General features: G+C 36.2%; 1 protein-coding gene across 6 annotated transcripts in view; it reads right to left on the minus strand.

The window, feature by feature from the left end:
- The window catches only part of TXNDC16 (thioredoxin domain containing 16), a 120,243-nt gene that overhangs the window by 12,102 nt on the left and 80,860 nt on the right, over nt 1–27,281 (minus strand). For 4 of the 6 annotated variants that reach the window (XM_054448657.1, XM_054448655.1, XM_063651595.1 and 1 more), the window contains 4 exons: nt 26,341–26,509; nt 25,866–26,002; nt 12,898–12,982; nt 11,143–11,281 (listed from right to left, as the gene is read on the minus strand). In XM_054448657.1, the coding sequence (XP_054304632.1) occupies nt 11,143–11,281; nt 12,898–12,982; nt 25,866–26,002; nt 26,341–26,509 (530 nt within the window). Of the gene's footprint in view, nt 1–11,142; nt 11,282–12,897; nt 13,010–25,865; nt 26,003–26,340; nt 26,510–27,281 lie in introns of all 6 variants that reach the window. The other 2 variants (XM_063651593.1, XM_063651594.1) reach the window with 1 other exon arrangement.

Genomic DNA, 27,281 nt, shown 5'->3' on the forward strand with positions numbered 1-27,281 from the left:
TCACACTACAAATTCAGATGAACTTGTTTTTAATGGTGTCAACCACCTCTAAATATAGTCCTAGTTCATCCTGAAGTGCCAAATTCTGGCATATAACTTTCCCTATTCAGTTCTCAAAGCAGCTTGCATTTGCCCATTCTCATTTTTCTTCTAATTATCTCTCTTTCACACTCAAAATCTCCTTCTTACACCTTCCGCTTTCATGGTTTAAATCTTAGATCACTTTTTCTCCAAATTCCCCTATGCTGTCTTCTTGTGTTAGCTTTCATCCTTTAATCTTCTAGTTGAGTTAGATCCCTCTCCTAAATATTGACAGATCTTTTATTGAACAAGCAGAAACATTAGGTGAGACAGAGTTACCACTGCTCAGTTCAAACATTTATTGAGGACAAAGTTCAAGATGTTATGCTGGGTGCTGAATCTATAAAGAAATAAGATCCTTTCCTTGCCTTCAAAGAGTTCATACTTTAGAAGAGAAGACAGGTAAGTATACAGACTGCTATAATAAATAAAAAATTTAATGTATGACAATAAGAAAACTTATTGGTTCGAAATTAAACAAGCTAAAAACACAAGGTAGGTGTAATGGTTAATACTGAGTGTCAACCAATTTGTCATCAGGTTCATTAAAATAAAAACTTCATACCATAATAAAAAATCTTCACCCTCTGGTCATCAACTCTCTTTCCTCATCCAGATGAAGGCACTAAAGTCTCTCTAAAGCCTATTTAATCTTTATTATAGCTGTTCAGTATTAAGTTGAACACCACAAATAAAAACATTGGAAACAAACACTGTCACAATGCATATTACATTTGTTGTTACTGTAAACAGATTTTGATACTAAGTTTCTCATACGTTTCTAAGGTTTAATGAATATAATCTTTAAAAAAATTAGAGACCAATTTTTATCCACTAGATATGCCAAGATAAAAAGAGTAAAATGATACAAATCTTCTGTCAGGAAATACAAAAATTATCAGAAGCCTCAAAAGTGGGCCTACTCTTTGGACAACCAATTCAAATTCTAGAAATTTAACCTAAATCCATAATCATAGATACACCCAAAGATTACCTAAAACGAAGTTCCCTGAATTATAAATAAAACGAAAACTAAAGACAGCTTAAATGACCATCAAGAGGAAATGGGCTAAATAAATTTTGGTACATTAGTAAACAATATTATGCAGATGTTAAAAATTAAAATGCGTATCTATAGTACCTGATGGAAATACCATTAATATAAAAAGGCACATAGATACATACGGAATTTAGGTTTGGGGAAATGTGTTTCCTAACATAAACTTGGGTAGAAAAGTTACGGTTGATTATAATTTTCTTCTTTATCCTTTCTGTATTACCTGAAAAAGCCAAATAAAGGCTTATAGTAATTCCAAAAATACTACACTATGTATATGCTAAAGGAATTACTTAATAACATGTCATTAATAACATAAATGTTACTTTAATAAGTAATTTAGAAACATATATCATGAACATATCAACTCAATGATTTGATTATTTATAACCTATAATTTTAACAGGAGGAAAGGACAGAAACAAGACCACAAAAAGACTTAATAAAGACTGCAGTCATTTAGTTGAGCCCAAAATGTAATGTCCTTTAGATCATCAAGACAAAAAACCTAACAGGATATTCATTTAGCATCTATAGCTAATAAAAGTGCTCCTTGAGTCACTTCAGAAATGTAGAAAAGTACAAATTCTAGCTATGTTTAATATGAAAGCAAACAACTAAAATCAGGTAACACAGGTTACATTTGTTGTGCCCTTGAATCCACTATTATACAGTCATGCATCACATGATGTTTCAGTCAACAATGGAGTACACGTAAGATGGTGGTCCCATAAGATTATACCATGTTTTTACTGTACCTTTTCTATGTTTAGATACACAAATGTTTACCATTGTTACAACAGCCTACAGTATTTAGTAAAGTAACACGCTGTACAGGTTTGTAGCCTAGGAGCAATATGCTATACCTTACAGCGTAGGTAAGTAGTAGGCTATACCACCTAGATTTGTATAAGTACACGCTATATAAACTTTGTATGATAAAATCACCTATCGATGCATTTCTCAGAAGATATCCTTGTTGTTAAGTGATGCATGACTGTACAAGTACAACATAAGAAAAAGCCTTTCATAAGACAATATTTTGTTCTAAAACTGTACAAATAGGACAGTGAAGCAAGATGGCAGACTAGAGTACTCTACCAGTCATCCCCTCTTCCCCTGCAATGACTACTGCAATTTAACAACTATCTACACAAAAAAGCACCTTCATAAGAACTAAAAATCAGGTGAGTACTCACAGTACCTGGTTTTAACTTTGTATCGCTCAAAGAGGCACTAAAGAGGTAGAAAAAACAGTCTTGAATCATCAATGATACCCTTCCCCCATCCCCTGGCAGTGGCCACACTGCATGAAGACAGAATCTGTGTGTTTGGGAGAGGGAGAGCACAGCAATTGTGAGACTCTGCATTGAACTCAGTGCTGCCCTGTTATAACAGCAGGCAAAACCAGACTGAACTCAGTGCATGCTCACCCACAGCGGGTGTATTTAAACCATCTCTAGCCGGAGCAGAATTGCCCATCCTAGAAGTCAGAACTTGAATTACAGCAAGACTTGTCACCTCAGTCTGGAGTGTGCTGGGGCCCAAATAAACTTGAAAGGCAGTCTAGGCAACAAAGGCTGCAACTCCTAGGTGAGTCCTAGGGCTGAACTGGGCTCAGAGCCAGTAGACTATAGGCACACATGACCTACTGAGATACCAGCCAGGACAGCTAGGGGAGTGCTGACGCCACCTCTCCCCTAATCCCAGGCTGCACAGCTTGTAGCTCCAAAAGAGACCCCTTCCTTCTGCTTAAGGAGAGGAAAGGAAAGACTAGGAAAGACTTTGTCTTGCATCTTGGATACCAGCTCAGCCACAGGAGGACAGGGCCCTGGTCAGAGTTGTGAAGCTCCCTTTCCAGGTCCCAGCTCTCGGATGACATTTCTAGATACACCCTGGGCCAGAAGGGAAACTGCTGCCACTATGGGAAAGACCTAGTCCTGGCAGCATTTATCAACTGCTAAGTGAAGAGCCCTTGGGCCTAGGTAGTACACTGTAGGACTTGAGTGAGACTTCGAGACTTGCTGACTTCAGGTGAGACTAAGCACATTCTTAGCTGTGGTGGCTATGGGGTGAGACTCCTTCTGCTTGAGAAAAGTAGAGGGAAAAGTAAAGGGGACTTTGTCTTGCACCATAGGTACCAGCTCTGCCAGAGAAGGGTAGAACACCAAACAGGTTTTGGGGGGCCACAATTCTAGGCGTTGGCTCTTGGATGGCATTTCGGGACTTTACTTGGGCCAGAGGCAAGCCCACTATCCTGAAGCATGAGTCCCAGGCCAGACAGCATTCACCACAAGCTGATGGAAGAGCCCTTGGGCCTTAAGGGAACATGAGCAGTAGCCTGCCAGTACTCCCTGTGGGCCTGTGGTAGCAGTGGCCATGGGGTGAGTCTCCTCTATCTGGTCCTGGAGGAACTCACCATCCTAAAGGGAAGAACACAGGCCCAGCTGGCTTAGCCACCTCTGATTTTAGAGCCCCAGGGCCTTAAGTGAACATGGGCAGTAGCCACGGAGTGGTTACAGCAAGTGTTGGGAGAGACCCAGTACTGTGCTGGCTTCATGTCTGACACAGCACAGTGCCAGTGGTGGTGGCCCCTGAGGGTGGTTGCGTCACTCCACCCCCAACCCCAGGTGGCTCAGAACATCTCCATTTGTTTGGGAGAAAGTAAGAGAAGAGAACACCTTTAATGCCCAGACACAGACAAACATCCAACAGTATCAACAGTGTCCTGGAAAAGATGACCTCACCAAATGAACCAAATAAGACACCAGAGACCAATCCTGGAGAAACAGAGCTATGTGTCCTTTCAGACAGAGAAATCAAAAGAGCTGCTTAGAGAAAACTCAAATTCAAGATAACACAGGGAAGGAATTCAGAATTCTACCAGATAAATTTAAGAAACAGAAATAATTAATAAGAATCCAGCAGAAATTCTGGAGCTCAAAAATGCAACTAACATATTGTAGAATACATCAGAGTCCTTTAAGAGCAGAAATGATCAAGCAGAAGAAAGAATTAGTGAGCTTGAAGACAGGCTATTCATAAACAGTCAGAGGAAACAAAAGAAAAAAGAAAAAAAAAACAATGAAGCAGGGCTACAGGATCTAGAAAATAGCCTCAAAAGGACAAATCTAAGAGTTACTGGCCTTAAAGAAGAGATAGAGAAAGAGACAGGGATGGAGTATATTCAAAAGATAGTAAGAGAATTTCCCAAACTTAGAAAAAGATATCAATTTCCAAGCACAAGGTTATAAAACACTATGCAGATTTAACCCAAAGAAGATTACCTCAAGGCATAATCAAACTCCCAAAGGTCAAGGATTTTAAAAAAGGATCCTAAAAGCAAGAGAAAAGAAATATAACACATAATGTAGCTCCAATACACCTAGCAGCTGACTTTTCAGCGGCACCTTACAGGACAATAACATGACATATTTAAAGTGCTAAATTAAAAAAAAAACCTTTTACCCTAGAATAGTATATGTGGTGAAAATATCCTTCACATATGAAGGAGAAATAAAAACTTTCCCAGACAAACAAAATCTGAGGAATTTCATCAACACTGGACCTGTCCTACAAGAAATGCTAAAGAGAATGCTTCAATCAGGAAGAAAAGGACACTAATGAGCAATAAAAATTCATCTAAAAGTACAAAACTTATTGCTAATGGTAAGTACACAGTAAAACACAGAATATAATGTTTAACTGTGCTGTGTAAACTACTCTTAAGTAGAAAGACTAAACAATGGACCAATCAAAAATAATAACCACAACAATTTTTCAAGACACAGATGGTACAATAAGCTATAAATAGAAACAATAAAAAGTTAAAAAGCAGGAGATGAAGTTAAACTAGAGTTTAACTTGATAGAGTGTAGAGTTTTTATTAGTTTTCCTTTGCTTGTTTATGCAAACAGTGTTGTTATTGGCTTAAAATAACAAGTTATAAGGTAGTATTTACAAGTATCATGGTAGCTTCAAATCAAAAAACAAAACAAATACACACAAAAAAATTTAAAAAAAATTAAATCATATCACCAGAGAAAATCACCTTCACTAAAAAGACGACAGGAAGGAAGACCACAAAACAACCAAAGAACACATAACAAAATGGCAGGAGTAAGTCCTTACTTATCAATAATAACATTAAATATAAACAGACTAAACTCTCCAATCAAAAGACACAGAATGGCTGAAGAGATTAAAAAAAAATAATAAGATCCCATGATCAGTTGCCTAAAAGAAACACACTTCACCTATAATGATACACAAAGACTGAAAATAAAAGGACGGAAAAAGATAATCCATGCCAATGAAACCAAAAAGAGCAGGAGTCATTATTCTGATATCAGACAAAATAGATTTCAAGACAAAAACTGTAAGAAGAGACAAATAAGGTCACTATATAATGATAAAGGGGTCAATATAGCAAGAAGATATAACAATTGTAAATATATATGCACCCAACACTGGACCACCCAGGTATATAAAGCAAATATTAGGGCCAAAGATAGAGATAAACTCCAACACAATAACAGCTGAAGATTTCAACAACCCACTTTCAGCAATGGACAAATCTTCTTGACAGGAAATCAGCAAAGAAACCTCAGACTTAATCTGCACTACAGACAAAATGGGCCTAATAGATACTTACAGAACATCTCATTCAATGGCTGCAGATACACATTCTTCTCCTGAGCATATGGATCATTGTCAAGGATAGACTTTAGGTTAAGTCATAAAACAAGTCTTAAAACATTTAAAACAAAAACCTGAAATAATATCAAGCATTTTCTCTTACCACAATGGAATAAAACTAGAAATCAATAATGAGCAATTTTGGAAACTATACAAACACATGGAAATTAAACAATATGCTCCTGAATGACCAGTGGGGTCAATGAAGAAATTAAAAAAGAAATTTTAAAATTTCTTGGAAAAAAACCATACCCAAACCCATGGGATACACTGAAAGCAGTACTAAAAGGAAAGTTTATAGCAATAAGCACCTACATCAAAAAGTAGAAAAACTTCAAAGAAACAACCCAATGATACACGTAAAGAAGTAGAAAAGCAAGAGCAAACCAAACCCAAAATTAGCAGAAGAAAAGAAATAATAAAGATCAGGGCAGAAATAAATGAAATTGAAATGAAGAGAACAATACAAAACATCCGGGAAAGAAGTTGGTTTTCCGAAAAGTTAAACAAAACTGACAAACCCTTAGTCAGACTAGCTAGGAAACAAAGCGAGAGGACCCAAATAAAATCAGAGATGAAAAAGGAGACATTAAAATTGATACAGCAGAAATTCAAAAGGTCATTAGTAGCTACTATGAGCAACTATATGCCAATAAATTGGAAAATTTAGAAGAAATGGACAAATTCTTAGACACATACAACCAACCAAGATTGAACCATGAAGAAATTCAAAACCTAAATGGACCAATAACAAACAAGGAGATTGAAGCTATAATACAAAGGCTTCCAGGAAGAAAAAAAAAAAAAAAAAAAAAAGCCAAAGCTTGGGACCCAATGGCTTCACTGCTGAATTCTACCAAACATTTAAAGAACTGATACCAATTATCAGGGAAATACAAATCAAAACCGCAATGCAATTCCACCTTACTCCTGCAAGAATGGCCATAATTTAAAAAAATAATAGATGTTGGCATGGATGTGGTGAAAAGGGAACACTTTTACACTGCTGGTGGGAATGTAAACTAGTACAACCACTATGGAAAACAGTTGGAGATTCCTTAAAGAACCAAAAGTGTATCTACCATTTGATCAAGCAATCTCACTACTGGTGCACACACATTTATAGCAGCACAATTTGCAATTGCAAAAATACAGAACCAGCCCAAACGCCCATGAATCAACAAGTGGATAAGAAAATGCGTTTTATATATATATATATATATATATATATATATATATACACACACACATACATATACATATATGTATACATACACACACACACTGTGAAATATTACTCAGCCATAAAAGGAATGAAATAATGGCATTCGAAGCAACCTGGGTGGAGCTGGAGACCATTATTCTAAGTAAAGTAACTCAAGAATGGGAAATCAAACATCATATGTTTATAAGTGTAAGCTAAGCTATGAGGACACAAAGGCATAAGGATGATATAATCGGCATTGGGGACTTGAGGGGAAGGGTAAAAGGAGGGCGATGGGATAAAAGACTATACATTGGGTACAGTGCATACTGCTCAGGTGATGGGTGCAGAAATCACCACTAAAGAACTCACCCATGTAACCAAATCCCACTTGTTCCCCAATAACCTATTGAAATTAAAAAAAAAAAAAAAACCACGAATACTAATCCTACTCAAACTATCCTGGAAAATAGAGGAGAAAGGAGTAATTCCAAACTCATTCTACAAAGCCAGTATTACCCTGGTATAAAAACCAGACAAAGGCACATCAAGAAAACAAAAGGCCAATATCATTGATGAATATCAATTGATGCAAAAATCCTCAACAAAATATCAGCAAACCAAATTCAACAATACATTAAAAAGATCATTCATCATGTCCATGTATGATTTACCCCAGGGATGCAAGGATGGTTCAACATACCCAAATCAATCAATGTGATACATTATATCAACACAATAAAGGACAAAAACCATAAGCTCATTTTAACTGATGCTGAATAGCATTTGATAAAACTCAACATCCCTTCATAAAAAAAACCCTCAAAAAACTGGGTACAGAAGGAATATACCTCAACATAACAAAGCCATATATGCCATAGCCACAGCTAGCGTCATTCTGAATGGGGATAAAGTCTTTTCTTGAAGATCTGGAACGTGACAAGGATACCCACTGTCATGACTAATATTCAACATAGTACTGGAAGTCCTAGCTAGAGCAATCAAACAAGACAAAGAAATAATGGGCATCCAAATTGGAAGGGAAGAAGTCAACTTATCTTTGTTTGCAGATGATATAATCTTATATTTGGAAAAACCTAAAGACTCCATCGAAAAACTATTCAAGCTGATAAAACAAATTCAGTAAAGTTGCAAGACAAATCAAAATACAAAAATCAGCAGCATTTTTATATGCCAACAGTGAACAATCTGAAAAAGAAATCAAGAAAGTAATCCTATTTACAATAGCCACAAATAAAATTAAATACCCAGGAATTAACTAAAGAAGTGAAAGATCTCTACAATGAAAACTATAAAACATTGATGTAAGAAACTGAACTGAACACACAAAAATAGAAAGATGTCCCATGCTGATGGACTGGAAGAATCACTGTTGTTAAAATATTCTTAATACCCAAAATAACTACAGATTTAATGCAAGCCCTATCAAAATACCAATGACATTCTTCACAGAAATAGAAAAAATAATTCTAACATTTATATGGATTCACAAAAGACCCAGAATAGCCAAAGCTATCCTAAGCAAAAAAGAACAAAACTGGAGAAATCACATTACCTGACTTCAAATTATACTATAGAGCTATAGTAACCAAAGCGACATGGTACTGGCATAAAAACAGGCACATAGACCAATGGAACAGAATACAGAATGCAGAAATAAATCCATACATCTACAGTGAGTTCGTTTTCGACAAAGGTTCCAAGAACATACATTGGGGAAAGAAGAATTTCTTCAATAAATGGTGCTGGGAAAATTGGATATCCATAGGCAGAATGAAACTAGACCCCTATCTCTCATCATATACAAAAATCAATTCAAAATGGATTCCAGACTTAAATCTAAGACCTTAAACTATGAAACTACTACAAGAAAACACTGGGGAAACTCTACAGGACACTAGACTGGGTGAAGACTTCTTGAGCAATATTATCCCACAGGCACAGGCAACCACAGCAAAAATGACAAATGGGATCACATCAAGACAAAATGGTCCTGCACAGCAAAGGACACAATCAACAAAGTGGAGAGAGAGCCCACAGAATGGGAGAAAATATCTGCAAACTACCCATCTGACAAGGGATTAATAACCAGAATATATAAAGAACTGATACAACTCTGTAGGAAAAAATCTGATTTAAAAAATGAGCAAAAGACCTGAATAGACATTTCTCAAAAAAATACATACAAACAGCAAACAGGTACATGAAAAGGTGCTCAACATCACTGATCATCAGAGAAATGCAAATCAAAACTACAATTAGGTATTATTTCATTCCAGTTAAAATGGCTTTTATCCAAAAGGCAATAACAAATGCTGGTGAGGATGTGGAGAAAAGGGACCCCTCGTACACTCTCAGTCGGAATGTAAATTAGTGCAACCACTATGGAGAACAGTTTGGAGGTTCCTTAAAAAACTAAAAATAGATCTATCTTACTATTCAGCAATGTCACTCCTAAGTACATTCCCAAAAGAAAGAATATCAGTATACCAAAGAGATATCTGCACTCGCAGATTTATTGTAGCACTATTCACAACAGCCAAGATTTGGAAGCAACCTCCGGGTCCATCAACAGATGAATGAATAAAGAAAATATGGTACATACACACAATGAAATACTATTCCATCATAAAAAAAAGAATGAGATTCTGTCATTTGCAACAACATGAATGGAACTGGAGGTCATTATGTTAAATTAGATAAGCCAGGCACAGAAAAACAAAAAGCACATGTTCTCACTTATGTGTGGGAGCTAAAACTTAAAACAATTGAACTCATGGAGATAGAGGGAAGGATGGTTACCAGAAGCTGGGAAGGGTAGTGGAAGAGGACTATTGAAAAAACTGGATATCCATATGCTGAATGAAACTAGACTGCTATCTTTCACCACATACAAAACTCAGTACAGCCTCTGGTTGTACTAATTTACATTCCCACCAAGAGTGTATAAGAGGTCTCTTTTCTCCACATCCTCACCAGCATTTGTTACTGCCTATCTTTTGGATAAAAGCCTTTTTAACTGGAAATGATGGGGAGTGGGGAAGTAGGGATGGTTAATGGGTACAAAAACTAGTTTGAAAGAATAAATAAGACCTAGTATTTGCCAGTGTGACAGGGTGATATAGTAAAAAATAATTTAATTGTTCATTTAAAAATAATTAAATAAGTAAATTGGATTGTTTGAAACACAAAGGGTAAACACTTGAGGTAATGGATACCCTATTTACCCTGATGTGACTACTATGCATTGCATGTTTGTATCAAAATACCTCATCTGGCCAGGTGCGGTGGCTCATGCCTGTAATCTCAGCACTTTGGGAGGCCAAGGCAGGAGGATCACTTGAGGTCAGGAGTTCGAGACCAGCCTGGCCAACATGGTGAAACCTTGTGTCTACTAAAAATACAAAAAAAAAAAAAAAAAAAAAAAGCCAGGTGTAGTAGTGAGAGCCTGTAATCCCAGCTACTTGGGAGGCTGAGGCAGGAGAACTGCTTGAACCCGGGAGGCAGAGGTTGCAGAGAGCTGAGATCACAGCAACAGAGTGAGACCCATCTCAAAAACAAAACAAAAAAACCCATATAAATAATAAGAATAGTAACTAACATTTGTTGGATGCTTACCATGGACTAAATATTATACACAAAGCACTGTCAAATCATGTCTCATTCAGTCCTCACAATAACTGTCTGCAGCAGATGCTACTATGAGCTACATTTTACGCATGCAGAAACCGAAGAACAGAGAAGTTAACCTATGTCAGTAAGAAATCAACCAATGATTTGAAGCTGGGCAGGCTGACCTTCCAGAATACACACGCTTTATAACAAGTTTCACCCTGGATTAAGCACGTGAACTGAACTTTGGCCACACTAGTCTCAGCAAGATGTAAACTTTTAGCAGTGGACTCAAAATGCTGTATGCATAATGACTGAACAATAAAACAGAACAATCCAGTGAATCTTCAGCTCACAAATCACCATGCCCTGTACCAGCAAAAAATGGAAAAATGTGTATTAACATATACTATCTTTGACTGATCTAGATTTTATTTCAAGTATCACCCTTATTATAAAACATACTCACAAACATTTCCAGTAGTGCATCTGTTATTATTTGAACTATGTCTTGTGCATGGGTGCTAGCTAGTGGGACGCTCTCTATTTTGCCTTCTGTGTGTCTGGCAAGCAGCAGGGCTGGAAGACTTGCAACATATTTGGTTGACCTATGGAGAAAGGTATTATTAAAATTCATGATCAAAATCTAGCATGTCAAAAACATGAAAATCTAGGCTAGGAGGTCACAGTGCGAGGCAGCAAATGGGAAGTCCTACTGCTAAGGAAAAAAATGAACTCCATTTCTAGACAAACTTACCTTCTATGACAACCTACATTAAAAGAAAACAACAGGTAATAATCTATAACAAACTAGATTTTTAAAAAGCAACAAGGCAGTAATCTAGCCAGATTTTTTTTCTATACAACTTACTCAACAAGAAAATAAATCAGATTTGGAACACAGTGAATGGTTCTCGACCTTTCTGGACTTGCTCACCACACTGCTGAGTAAGAAAATGGGCATTTATGAGAAACCTACAATCTGCCAGGCACTATACTAGGTATTCCAATTATGTTTTTATTTAACTTTCAGAACAAAAGTGGCCATTATGACCTCATTTTGCAGATGAAGAAATAGGACTTAGAGAGTGATAAATGGCAGACACAGACTTCAAATGAGGTGTCCCTGACACAGTCTGTTCCTGACATAGTCTGTACTCTCTCCACTGAAACAAGAGCCCAAATCCACCCTCCCACAATCCCTTTCGCTAACTAAACCTAAAAGAAAATTATCTAAATAGAAGAAAGCTTTGTGTAAAATTACTAGTGAAGTAGTCATGTATAACAACTTAATTCATGCCAGAACAAAGTATAGACATTACAACAACATAAGCATTAGTTGAGAGGCCAGTTTTCAGATCACTTAAAGGAACCTCTTAGTTGACCAGTTGGTTATAAACAAAACACACTCTGAAAACTACTGGTCTAGCTCTTTGGACCACGGCTAGATGCACAATGACAGCAGAGTAGAAGATCGTGGGTGATTAGCCATTGTCAGATGGACAGTCCTCATATTTCCTTCTTTAATATATACTTGATGAAAATCAGTGATTTCACATATAGAACAAAAGCCTGATCACCAAGAGCATATGTCACCAGTGTTCAAGACGAAAGATTTAAGCTTAGAAATCACAATTAGGAATTTATCGTCAGAAGCTAAGAAAGACAAACTACTGGGGCCTAATAAGTACACCTATACCTGAAAATGGGCCATAGAGAATGTGATATGTATTAATAATAATCTCCAAATTTGCAGTTCAGTCCTTCATTCTATAGCAACTAAAATATTTTGGTAGCCCATAGAAGTCCCATCTTCTACAGATAAGGTAATTTAAGAGGCTAAAAAAGCAGTGATTTTTATACACACACAAACCCACTCACCCACCCAGGGGGTAAATAAAACCTCAGATGCTCAAAAAGTAAAATTTATCCCAAACTACGATAACTCCAAAGAACCACATTGTAGGTAATAGAACCCAAAGAGGAAAATGTTTATAGGAGGATGGTGAAGTACGAATCCAAGACTGCCCCATGGGGGCTTTCGTCTAAAGTAAAAGAATCTAAAGTACTTCCCAGGTACTTTATTTCCTAGAAGGAAATAAAAAAAATTCTTTAGATTGCTAACTTATTTTCCTCCATCAGCTGTGTAAATATAAGCAATTATTAGATAACATTATTTTGCATAATTTCTTCCTCCCTAAAATTAAAAGAGCAATAAACTTACAGTAGCAAAACATCTTCTTCAGAATAAATTCCAGTGATAACATATCCTTTTAGGTAGTTTCCTGCTTCACTAAAATCTTCTTTTGCTATAAATACATAGAGAAGACAAAAATCTGAAACCTTTATAATTATGTATGCAATTCAACTGATGAAGAGATTTATAGGTGGTAGTATTTCATTATTAATTAATTACAAAAATAATATTTAAGTGCAGATGCCTTATATAATTTAGTGGTTCCAAAATAAATCTGTATTCTCTTTATGACATGGGATTACTAAAGAAATGTCAATTGATATAATGCAACATGGCTTCCAAAACAAATGTACTCTAAATGTAATTCATAAGATTTATAGCACTCTAATCATAATTACTGAATAAATACTTTTTGCCTTTTAATTTACTCCTATGGCAGAGTAAATGGAGACAGCTGTCTTATGTGTAGCCTGAAAAGTAGGTATGTGAAATGATATGCACATTATAACCATAAAATCTAAAAGTATCTATATGCATAAAAAATAGCAGACTGAAAATTCTAGCCCTCTAACAGTGTCTGTGTTAGGGTTGTGCAAGTATAAGGGATTCTGTGTCTTTTAAAAAACAATTCCTACATTTTCTCTAATGTGTTTTCATTAGTTTTGAACTTTGATTAATTTGTATTGTCTTTTCTCATTTGTTAGGATGTACATATTCAAAATACAAGTTATTTCTACAAATTTCTGAACACATTTTCATAAATAATAGCATACTGTGGATCTTGTTAATAATGACTATCCTATAACCAAGAAGCAAGTCTGAATTAAATCACTGTAGACTAACGAGAAAAGCACAGAGGTGGACTTATAGGTCAAATTCTTGCCAAGTGAAGGCCAAATGATGGTTCAATTCATACATGAAAGATTCACAGCAGTCAAACAGAAAAGCACTCATGGAAGAATAAGTCCCATAGCACCTACTAGGCTAGGCATGCTGAACCCAAAGATCTGTACCTCAGAGTCAGCACTACATTCACTATGTAAGCATTCAACATTGTCAACATTGGGTAACCACAAGATTATTTTCTTTAAAAAGGGTACATACTTTCCCTAAGATTGAGCAATACTGTCTGTAGGAAAGCAAACTTATTAGAGTAGCTCAGCAGGCAGCATGGGGAGCTCATTTACAATCACAGATTTAATGAGAAAACTGGCCAGGTGCGGTAGCTCACGCCTGTAATCCCAGCACTTTGGGAGGCAAGGTGGGTGGATCACTTGAGGACAGGAGTTTGAGATTAGCCTGGTCAACATGGTGAAACCCCATCTCTACTAAAATACAAAAATTAGCTGGGCATGGTGGCATGTGCCTGTAGTCCCAGCTACTCAGGAGGCTGAGGCATGAGAATCGCTTGAATTTGGGAGAAGGAGGTTGCAGCGAGCTGAGATCGTGCCAGCCTGGGCCACAGAGCGAGACTCTGTCTCAAAAAAAATAAAAAGACGAGAGAGAGAGAGAGAGAAAACTTATTAAAGTATTTTTTTAGCCCATGCTACATCAAAGTAGAAAAGACACATAAGATTATAAATTAGAAAGGACTGTGTGTCTGTACGTTCATTTCTAAGAGTGAACAGAGTGAAATTCCAGTCAATGGATAAACTATATCTAAAGCAATGACATAACAGAATCTGTTTCAGCTTCTTTTCATTTTAGGTAAGTAGCAATAGAAAAGTACACCATTATTTCCATATAATTTCCTCATACAAAAGACTCTCTACTTATGAATATGTCTCTTGAAAAGTCTCTTCGTAAATCCACGTGTTTGTAAATCCTAAGTGACTCACAGGATGGGAAAATATATGACTGCAGATCTCAGATGCATATCCATTTCCACTAAACTAGAATACATATTTTCCTCTGAACATTCAAAACCAGGCATATTCTCCTCCTTGGTAAAAACTGTATATATGCCAAAATATATGGCAACCTCAAATACAAGAAAGTACTCAATTATCTAAATAAAAATATGCATAAAAAGCTTTTCAGCTACTATAAATATATTTTATTGCATAAAATAAACATCTATTTAGCAATATTATTTTTTCTACTATCACATCTTATTGAATAATTATTTTTATAGACACACATATATACATACATCTGTTTTTTAGCTCTGTCAGCAGGGATAGCTGAGAAGCAAGAAAACCCCAGTAACTAAAAGCACTCCTAACCCCTATATTATACAAACTAGAAAACCTAAAAGAGATGGATAAACTCCTGGACACATACACCCTACCAAGACTGAAACAGGAAGAAACTGATTCCCTGAACAGACCAATAACAAGTTCTGAAATTGAATCAGTAATAAATAGCCTACCAACCAAAAAAAGCCCAGGACCTGATGGATTCACAGCCAAATTCTACCAGACATACAAAGAAGAGCTGATACCATTCCTACTGAAACTATTCCCAAAAATTAAGGAGGAGGGACTCCTCCCCAGCTCATTCTATGAAGCCAGCATCATCCTGATACCATAACCTGGCAGAGACACAACAAAAGAAGAAAACTTCAGGACAGTATTCCTGACCAACATTGAAAATCCTCAACAAAGTACATGCAAACTAAATCCAGTAGCACATCAAAAAGCTAATCTACCACAATCAAGTAGGCTTCATCTCTGGGATGCAAGGTTAGTTCAACATATGCAAAACAATAAATGTGATTTATCTCATAAACAGAACTAAAGACAAAAATCACATGATTATCTCAGTAGATGTAGAAAAGGCCTTCAATAAAATACCCCTTCATGTTAAAAACTCTCAATATACTAGGAACTGAAGAAACACACCTCAATAAGAGCCATCTGTGACAAACCCACAGTCAACATCATACTGAATGGGCAAACGTTGGAAGTAATCCCCTTGAAAACTGGCACAAGACAAGGATGCCCTCTTTCACCACTCTTATCCAACATAGTCTTGGAAGTCCTAGCTGGAGAAATCAGGCAAGAGAAAGAAAAAAAGAGCATCCAGGATGGGCACAGTGGCTCACTCCTGTAATCTCAGCACTTTGGGAGGCCGAGGTGACAGGATAACGTGAGCTCAGGAGTTTGAGACCAGCCTGGGTAACATGGCTAAACCCCATCTCTACTAAAAATGCAAAAATTAGATCTCTGCAAGGAGAATTATAAAACACTGTTCAAAGAAATCAGAGAAAACACAAACAAATAGAAAAACATCCCAAGCTCATGAATGGGAAGAAACAATATCATTAAAATGGCCATACTGCCCAAAGCAATCTACAGATTCAATGCTATTCCTATCAAACTACCAATGATATTTTTCATAGAACTAGAAAAAAACTATTTTAAAAATCGTATGAAAGTCAAAGAAGGTTGAACATTATCTTTTGACAATGTTTTTCATGTAATTTTACATAATAAATTAACCTGTTCATTATCTCTCTTTTGGATGCTGCAGGGGCCCTGTGTAACATTTGAAAGTTACTTTGAGGTCAAAAGGACTTAATTTTAAACTTGATTTTGGGAAGCCTATTAAATATGTCAAAAGTTTAAAACACTTACCAAAATAGATCACAGGTCACTGTAAAATAAATCATTTATTTAGCCAAAGTGATAATTAAAAGGTTTTAAAAAGCAAAGACCTTTATTTGTTGATTAAAAAAGGACTCAGTTTTTAAAAACAATTAAAAGACCTAATAAAGATAGAATATGTCTCTTCTTTCTCCCTTTTTTGAGAGTTTATTCAAAACGTGAATGGAAGTGTTTTATTGTGTCTTATTAGTATTACATGAAATTTATGTGCAAAAGAGAAAACTAAATTTGTATTCTTTTATTAGTGTATTATCAATTCTGAAGCTGATTTTAATAAAAACTTATATACAAATCTCATTTCAGTCATCTTTTAATCACACAAGATTTTAAAATAAACTGTTTGTAATCTCATAAAAATGTTGAAGTTTTCTTTTCTAACTTTCTACAATTTATTTAGTTTTATCTATATCTTTTTTATTCTTTTAATTTGAAACAATCTTTAAGTAACTTCTTTTTTCTCACATTTTTATGCCTTTATAACTTTCCTCACCAAAAATATATCTTGCTTTTTTAATAGACTCTTTATTTAGAATTCTCTTATATTTAGTAGTTTTAATTATATTATGTTAACTATAATTTTGACTCTTAGTAACCCAAATTTCTAGTAAAAACCTAGAAATTAATTTTGAACTGTTTTATATCAATATTTGTAGATGAAAATCATTTTATAATTTTTAGAAAGATATTTTCATTTTATTAACAAATCTAAATATAGTTAGCTTTTTTATATCATGTAAAAATAAGATGTCAAAGTACATAAACAAACATATATTTGATAATTAATATTTTAGTATTTTAACTTATTTAGGAATGACTCAGACATTTTATTATTATTTAACATGACTTAAAGATTTTTAATTATTGGAAAATAAATTATGACACAGGTACCCTCCTTAATGTCTTTCTCAGTTGTCCTTAGTCCTGAGTACCCATGTGGCACCTGATGCCTATAAAAGGCAGGGCTCTTTTGGGTCCTAAATTTGCATACCAGATGTCAGGACAGAAGACAGAGCTGTGAAGAGGATATCTGGAGGATCTGACCACTCCCAGCATGGCCATGAGGCAAATCTGCGCCAAGCAAAGAGGAACAAGGGGCCCTGAAGCAGGTGGCCTAAGCATTGACGACATGCCTCCAAGGCCTCACCATGGCCACCTGTCCAGACCCCAGAATCTTGAAGCTCAAAACCAAAGACCAGCTTATAGTAAGATGTGTGCAAAGCTCTGGGGAAGCCCAATAGCCAGCTTTAGCCCACAGACAAATCAAGCAAGTGCCAAAAATATTACAGAAAATTAGCAGTTTTATGACCTTAAAACATGTAAAGACAGCATAAACTTGTCTAACCAGTAGACCCAGGCAAAAATATCTGTATTATATTTAAGTTACACTCTTGAAGCCATTTTTATTTTACTTTGTTAACAACTTTGAAACTAGATTTACCAAATATCACACATATATAACACATATAGACATAGAGACATCCAGACAGAAGCAGATTTTATGGCTTTTATAAAAAATTTTCATTTGCTGGCTTTTAAATGGTTTCTCTTTTATTTTTTTAAACCTATAGTCAGCAAGTTCTTTATATTTTTGTTTATTTTTTTTTTAGAGACACAGTCTTCCTATGTAGCCTAGGTTGGTCTTGAACTCTTAGCCTCAAACATTCCTCCCACCTCTGCTTCCTGAGTAGCTGAGATTAGACAGACTCTCACTCCATCATCCAGACTGGAGTGCAGTGGCGCAATCTTGGCTCATTGCAATCTCCGCCTCCTGGGTTGAAGCAATTCTTGTGCCTCAGCCTCCCAAATAGCTAGAATTACAGACACATGCCACCATGCCTGGCTAATTTTTGTATTTTTAGAAGAGACAGGGTTTCACCATGTTGCCCAGCCTGGTCTTAAAAACTCCAGACCTCAAGTGATCTGCCTGCCTCGGCCTCCCAAAGTGCTGGGATTATAGGCATGAGCCACTGTGCCTGGCCCTGGCTACCTGTTATAAAGGGTCTTTTAAAACAGGCAATAAAAATACTGAAATCTTTTCAGAAGCTTCTGCACACCAACAGGCATCCCTGAATAAGCCTAATTAGAGAGTCCTCATTTCTAAATGTACTTCTAAAGTGTAGCATTTTTCATTTGAAATGTTCTACTGTAACTTTAAATTATCTTTAGTAACATTTTGCCATTTTTGTAAGTGTTTGTAGGTAGTTGTAGCCAGAAAGTGGAGTACTCAGTTCTTCAGAAATTAAGGATCTCATTTTTATGTTGAATCTTGGCTTTGGCTCTCAGATTTCCTCACAACTTAGTCATTGACTTTTTTCCTATCTATTAGTGCAAGAAAAAGAAACAAAGGGTATAGAACACACAGTCCCTGCAAATTTCTGAAAGCTGAAGTTCATACTACCTACAATATTGCCATTTACTGTCAGTTTCTGTCTGATTCGGACATCTGAGGCCTTTAACTAGATCTAAGTCAGTTAATTATCAGATCTAATTTGATCCTGGACCCAGTCCAATTTCTGTAACAACTTCCAAACCCAGTTCAGATAAAAAAAAAAAAAAAAAAAAAATTCTGCTCAAACAATCTCAGATAGCTCAGAACACAAAGCCGTGGAGCTTCAAAGTCTGAAAGAGAACTTACCCACGATCCCCAGTGGCTGCGAGAGAGCAATGGACACAATGGGCCCAGTGGGTACACCATTTGGTCACTCAATGCTTCCAGGGGTCGCTGGAAGTTCTACTATAGGTCCTATTTCTGACACCATCTGTTAAAAGAAAAACTTCAGACTAACTAAATTTAATAGAGTTTAACTGATCAAAGAACCATTTGCCGGATGGGCAGCCCCCCCAAACCAGAATAGGTTCATGGCAACCCCAGTGCTACCATGGAGTCAGAAAGGATTTACAGACAGTAAGAGGAAGTGAGGTGCAGAAATAGCTGGATTGGTTACAGCTTGGCATTTGTCTTATTTGAACAGGATCTGAACAGTTGGCCACCTTTGATTGACCAACACTTGGTGAGTGGTATAAGAGTGGGTTATAGTCTGTTTATACATCTAGTTAGGTTACAGTTCACTACTTATGGAGAAACCTTTAGTCTGAACTTAAAATATATACAGAGGCAGCTTTAGGCTAAATTTAACAAGAGTTAGCTTTTATTAACAAAACAAATTTATATAGAAATGTTAATAAATTCATAAGATTTTTATCATTATTTATTCTCTCTTCAATAGATGTTGATAGTCCAGCTATACTAACACATCAGTGTTTGCAAAAAAACAAAAACAAACTAAAAGAAATAAAAAGGAACAAATATCTAACTGACAATGTTGGGAACAATCAATCCAGTCAAATAATGAAGTATCATATCCAGGCTACATCATTTTGGCACACCAGAACTACCTTTAAATAATTTAACATTCTTTTTTGACTTCTATTGTGAGATGACTATATGTATATTTTATCATTATTTGTGTAAAAATATGATCAAGTACACCATTTCTTATGTTGATTCCCAATGTAAAAAACAATATGAAAAATTCTTTTCAATATTTGAATTAGGAAAAAGTTTTCTCTGTGGATTAATCAGCATCCTAACTTGTGTGTTGCGATTTATTACATATGATGATAGATGGCAAAAATTTCATCTTTTTGTTTCTAGTCACTACCAGATTGCTTAGGGCTAAGTTTTATGACAAACGACAGTCTTTTCCAGACTTTCTACATAATTACCCCCTACTGTTTTATTGCTGAGTTTTTACATTGTTTTCAATGATTTTATCCTATTTGTGCTTTTTATGATCTGAAGACTTAAATTCTTCTTGGAAGGAGGCCTAGTGTGAATAATAAATGAGAAGGTTACGGCAGCAGGCACCTGAAGTACAGACAGGACAATGCCAATCGTGGGGGCAAAAACATTCAAAGGGAAGGAAGGTGGAGGAGTAAAACACAGACTTACTTCCCAATTTTTCATAAAAAAGTTCTTTTTCATTAGAAGGTTATGCTCTCTATAAGGCCAGGTGCGGTGGCTCACGCCTATAATCTCAGCACTTTGGGAGGCTGAGGTGGGCAGATCACTACAGGCCAGGAGTTTGAGACCAGCCTGGCCAACATAGTGAAACCCTGTCTCTACTAAAAAGACAAAAAATTAGCTGGGCATGCTGCTGCATGGCACATGCCTGTGGTCTCAGTACTTGGGAGGCTGAGGCATGAAAACTGCATGAACGTGGGAGGTGGAGGTTGCAGTGAGCCAACATCGTGCCACTGCACCCCAGCCTGGGTGACAGAGCAAGACTCTGTCTCAAAAAAAAACAAAAAATATAAAGATATGCTCTCCAGGATTTTGCCTTCAAAGATGATAAGCCACAGGGCACACATTAATATTCTTATTATTTATTTTTTGTAAGTTCCTTTGGTTTTTACTTTTTACAATTCTGAAAACAAAGTAGAAAAAAATTGCTAGATGTAAATTTGTAGAAAGCAAAATTTAATATGTAGTTAATAGTATCTACTATGTGCAAATATAATGCTAAACCAGTGGGGTCCTCCTCTCAGACAAATATTCTTAAAATCTTTCATTTAGAATTTGAAATCCATCTCAAGAAAGGAAAAACAAGGAGGAGGGAAGTTTCCTAGATAAATGGTAAGAGTTAGTATAATGAAGTAAACATTGGCCAGGCGCGGTGGCTCACGCCTGCAATCCCAGCACTTTGGGATGCCGAGGCGGGTGGATCACGAGGTGAGGAGATCGAGACCATCCTGGCTAACATGGTGAAACCCCGTCTCTGCTAAAAATACAAAAAGTCAGCCGGGCTTTGTTGGCGGGCGCCTGTAGTCCCAGCTACGCGGGAGACTGAGGCAGGAGAATGGCGTGAACCTGTGAGGCGGAGCTTTCAGTGAGCCGAGATCGCGCCACCGCACTCCAGCCTGGGCGACAGAGCAAGACTCCATCTCAAAAAAAAAAAAAAAAGAAAACACTGAGGGTTTTGTTACCGACTCAAGAGGCCACCTAGATGCAAAAGCAACAAATAACATTCCCAGAAATACTATCAGTCAGAAAAAACATCCTATGTGTACCCTTCCTTAAAAACTTATTGAAAGACACATTCCTGTGAAGCAAGAGATAAATAAAGAGTAAGGGTCTAAGTAAAGAGAAGGTGTGATATTTAAAAAATACTGTAGTTTATGCTGCCATGTAAAACTATCAAAATAAAAACAATTGTTATAAGCATATCAAAGTTGAATGCAAAAACATTAATTTGAATTGCATCAAAAATAAGATGAATTAATAAATAGAAAGATATACAGGTATGTACTAAAGCAAATACTAAATGTTAATGGTAGAATCTAGGTGGTGAGTATATGGGTGTTCACTGTACAATTCTTTCAACTTTGCTGTATGCTTGAAAAAGTTCATAATAAAATGTTAGAAAAGTGAATGAAGGATTTTCTTTCAAAAATTTCCAACATTTTATTACGTATGATGCAATAAATAATTAAATAAATAAATAAAAGCTCAGCAATAAAAGTAATATGAATCCATAACATAAAACCATGGCATACAAAGAAAAAAAAACCATAGAACCCCATCTCTACTAAAAATACAAAAATTAGCCAGGCATGGTGGCACATGCCTGTAGTCCCAGCAACTTGGGAGGCTGAGGCAGGAGAACTGCATGAACCTGGGAGGCAGAGGTTGCAGTGAGCCAAGATCACACCACTGCACTCCAACCTGGATGACAGAACAAGACTCTGTCTCAAAAAAAAAAAAAAAAAAAAGAAATTAAAAGCATCTTCCACAAGAGGGAGTCCAAATCATTGAAACGATCTTTAACTTTATAGGTTCAAATATGTTTTTGGGGAACATTTTCTCTAGTCCTGGAGAAAATATAAGCAAAAGAAGCAGATACCATATTTTAAAAAATAAAGAAAAACGGCCGGCTGCCTTGCCTCACGCCTGTAATCCCAGCACTTTGGGAGGCCGAGATGGGCGGATCAGGAGGTCAGGAGATGGAGACCATCCTGGCTAATGCGGTGAAACCCCGTCTCTACTAAAAATACAAAAAAATTAGCCGGGCGTGGTGGCAGGCGCCTGTAGTCCCAGCTACTCAGGAGGCTGAGGCAGCAGAATGGAGTGAACCCGGGAGGCGGAGCTTGCAGTGAGCCGAGATCGCGCCACTGCACTCCAGCCTGGGTGACAGAGCAAGACTCCATCTCAAAAAATAATAATAATAAAAAATAAAGAAAAACTAAAGAAACAGCAATGAAGCATAAAACAAGCAGCAGATATCCAAATCAGTTAAGAGAATAAGTATAAATTACTAATGTTCACCTAGAAGAGTCAATAGAAAAAGAAACAAGAAAATATTTAAAAAGACAAATCAGAGACTTGACTCTATATTCAACACATATTATAAAACTAATAGATTAAGTATCAATAGGTAAAGTGAATAAAATAGAAAACAATTAAACAGACATATATATTACACACACACACGTAGATAAGGACTTAATATGGTGCTGGTGAAAGCACATACAGAGGAGACAAAAAGGATAAACGTTAACTATTAGAAAGAAAATTAAGTTGGCACCTACACTCATCCCATAAAATATCTAAAGGGTTAAAAACTTTTTAAAAAGGGAAAAAAATCACAATCAACAGAGTAAAAAAGCAACCTATGAAATGAGACAAAATATTTACAAATCAAATCTTTGATAAAGGATAATACCCAGAATATATAAAGAATTTCTGCAACAAAAATATAAATAACCCAATTAAAAAATAGGCAAAGGAGTTACAGACATTTCTCCAAAGAATATATACAAATGACCAAGAAGCATAATGAAAAGATGCTCAACATCACTAATCGTTTGGGAAATGCAAATCAAAGCCACAACAAGATATCACCCCACGCCCATTAAGACGGCTATCATAAAAAATAAAATAAAATAACGAGTATTGGCAAGGATGGTAAAGTCATTGGAACCCTTGTACACCGTTGGTAGGAATGTAAAATGATGCAGCCAGGGTGGAAAATAGTACTGCGGTTCCTCAAAAATGAAAAACAGAATTACCATATGACCCAGCAATTCCACTTCTCAGTATGTACTCAAAATAATTGAAAGCAGAGTCCCAGAGAGATATTTCCATACCCATGTTCACAACAGCATTATTCACAACAGCCAAGAGGTAGAAGTAACCCAAAAATTCATTAATGGATAAACAGATAAACAAAATAAGATATATACATACAATGGAATACTATTCGGCCTAAAATTGGAAGGAAATTCTGACACATACTACAATATAGATGAACCCTGAAGACATTATGCTAAGTGAAATAAGCCAGTCAGAAAAAGACAAATACTTTATGATTCCACCTGTATGAGGTACACAGAGTAGCCAGACTCATATAAACAGAAAGTAGAGTGGTGGTTACCAGGGCCTGGGAGAAGGATGAAATGATAAGCTGTTGTTTAATGGGTATAGAGTTTCAGTTTTGCAAGATGAAAATGTTCTGGAGATTAGTTGTACAACAATGTGCATATACTTAATACTCCTAAAACATACACTTAAAAACGGGTAAGATGGTAAATTTTATGTTATGTGTATGTTATCAAAATTTTTTTAAAAGAAAAAATACACAAAGCAAGACAAATTAAAATAGGAAAATATTGTAAATTAAAGCAAGAAAAAATACAGGTGAATATTAGGTGACAAAAATGATAGGGTTTTTTATAGCTAAAAGCAATAGAAGAAATCTTAAAATCAACAGATTAAAAAAATTTTAAACTGTGATATACAAAATTATCATTAAACAAAGCTAAAGAGCAAATAACAAACTGAGGGAAAATAACCGAAACAAAATGACAAAAGCTTAATATCCTTAATATACAAAGGTCTCACACCAATTCATTAGACAAACAGTAAAACTCCATTTTAAAAAGTAAGTGGGCAAGCACGGTGGCTCATGCCTATACTACCAGCACTTTGGGAGGCCAGGGCAGGAAGACTGCTCAAGCCCAGGAGTTTGAGACCAGCCTGGGCAACATAGGGAGACCTTGTCTCTATGAAAAATTAAAAAATTAGTGGGCATGGTGGCACATGTCTATAATCCTAGCTACTCAGGGGGCTGAGGTGGGAGGCTCACTTAAGCCCAGGAGGTTGAATGTGCAGTGAGCTGTGATTGTGTCACCGTACTCCAATCTGGGCAATAGGGCGAGACCCTGTCTCAAAAAAAAAAAAAAAAAAAAAAACCATGAGTAATGTATATAACCTACAATTTACAGAAGACATACATTATTCTATTGGGAATCTAAACTCATTATATGGTCTAAAATCCATACAAAGACTCAAAAATATTCTTCACATACAGAAGGGAAAAAAAAGGAAACAGTACAAATATTGTTCATAAATAGTTAAATAAGGCCAGGTGTGGTTGCTCACATCTGTAATCCCAACACTTCGGCAGGCCAAGATGGGTGGATCACTTGAGCTCAGAAGTTCAAGACCAGCCTGGGCAACATGGTGAAATCCTGTCTCTACAAAAACACAAAAAATTAGCCAGGCATGGTGGCACATGTCTGTGGTCCCAGCTACTCAGGAGGTTGAGGTGGGAGGATTGCTTGAGCCCAGGAAGCGGAGGTTGCAGTGAGCCGAGATCATGCCATTGCACTCCAGCCTAGGTGGCAGAGAAAGATCTCGTCTCAAAAAAAAAAACAAAAAACAAATTTAAATACATTTTGATATATATATTCACCAAACATTATGCAGCCATAATGTTCATGAAGAATATCAATACATCATTGTAATGTTAAATAAAAACAAGATTCTGGCTAGATGCGGTGGCTCACCCCAGCACTTTGGGAGGCCAAGGCAGGCAGATCATGAGGTCAAGAGATGGAGACCATCCTGACCAACATGGTGAAACCCCATCTCTACTAAACACACAAAAATTAGCTGGACATGGTGGCATGCGCCTGTAGTCCCAGCTACTCGGGAGGCTGAGGCAGGAGAATCACTTGAACCCAGGAGGCAGAGGTTGCAGTGAGCCGAGATCACACCACTGCACTCCAGCTTGGTGACAGAGCGAGACTCTGTCTCAAAAAAACAAAACAAAAAAACCCCAAGATTCTAACCTAGATATCCAGTTTTAGCCCAATTATGTTAAACATACATAAATGTGCAATCTGTAGGTACACAGAAAAAAGATGGAAGAAATTACATCAAAATTTAACACTATCTCTGAATAATTAGCTTACAATATTTTATTTTTCTTCAAACTTCTCCATAATTTTGAAATTCTCTATAATTTAAAAATATATTCTTAAAAAATAAAACTAGCAAGCAATGATATACTCTACTGTATAATTTAAAAGCTCAGCTCTGCTTACCTGTTTTCATGGTTGGACTAAATAGTCCCAGTACTGACACACTAGAATAGGAGATGAGGTCTTTATATAATTCCCCACTTAAATATTCTTCTGCTTCTTGGATCGATGTTATATTCACTGGATATGAAATCCTGTTGCTGGATAAATATATAACTATATTACAAATTAATTTTTTAAGATATTTTCAGTTTGTAAAAAAAAAGCATACTAAACATAGCAAACAATATATTACATAGGATAATATCTTACAAAATGTAGAAAATTAAATATTATTCTTAAAGAAAATCAGACTCATTAAACAAAATTGTTATCTCCCCAAAAGTGTCAAAATGTACACAGACTTTCATGAATATTCATTTTGTGATCTCAATTCTAGTATCCTCCTTAACCTATTTTAAGTGTTAGCAAAGTCTGAGAATTAGAACTTCTAAAGACCTAAACATTTAGAGATCTTATAAGGAAGCTGAATACTTACAGCTGGATAAATTTTAGGAGATCTTCGGTTCCTAACATCCCAGCATAAGATACTGGGTTCTCACCTTTCTTGTACATCTTTACAATAGGAAATTCAGTAACATTTTGCTTAGTACATACATCAGACCAATCTGCACAGTTTATTCTAGTAAGAAGCATAGCAGATGTGCCTAAATAAAAGGAAAATGCACATTTGTAATTATTAATTGTAGAAAATGCATTTGCTTAGGATTTTCAGTATTTTTCTATCCCATTCTTATTTTAACCTCTCAGCATGAAACACTCCTGCTTAAACACTCTCTTCCCTTGATCTTTGCAACACCATCCCCTGTTGGCCTTTTCCCTTCCTTTCTAGCTTCTCCTTTTTGTTCCCTTTTGCAGGCTCTTCAGCCAGTAGAGTTGAGGGTCCCTCAAGGCTCAGCTTAAAGCTGCCTTCTCTTGTTTTTCTTCACTCCTGTCCTACACAACCTCAATAACCATAGACAATCTAATGAATCCTAAATTTATGTCTTTGGCCCAAACTCCTTGAAGTTCCAGACCCATATATCCTTACTACCTTCTCTGTCTTCCTTTGAATGGAAACCTCCTCAAACTCAACAAGTCTAAAACCATATATGGTTTCTTTTCTGTGTTTGTTGGTGAATATTGCTGCTCTTGTGCAACTCAAAAAACAAAGCATCATCTTTCATACCTCCCCATTCCCAAGGCCCTTCATGCCTATTGATTAATCAGCATGTTCTTTCAATTTTACCACCTGAATTTTCAATATCTCTAATTACTGTCCATTTCTCTTTACTGCCACTACTCAAGTTGTCATTTCTCCTGGATAACTACAATAGGTTTCTAATTCACCTCTTTGAATTCAGTGTCTGTACACTAATGCTAGAGATATCTTTTCAAAACTCAAATCTGTTTTGGTACCAGCTTACCCCCACCAACCTT

This window comes from Pongo pygmaeus, chromosome 15 (assembly GCF_028885625.2).
Source record: "Pongo pygmaeus isolate AG05252 chromosome 15, NHGRI_mPonPyg2-v2.0_pri, whole genome shotgun sequence".
In the NCBI taxonomy this organism is placed as follows: domain Eukaryota; kingdom Metazoa; phylum Chordata; class Mammalia; order Primates; family Hominidae; genus Pongo; species Pongo pygmaeus.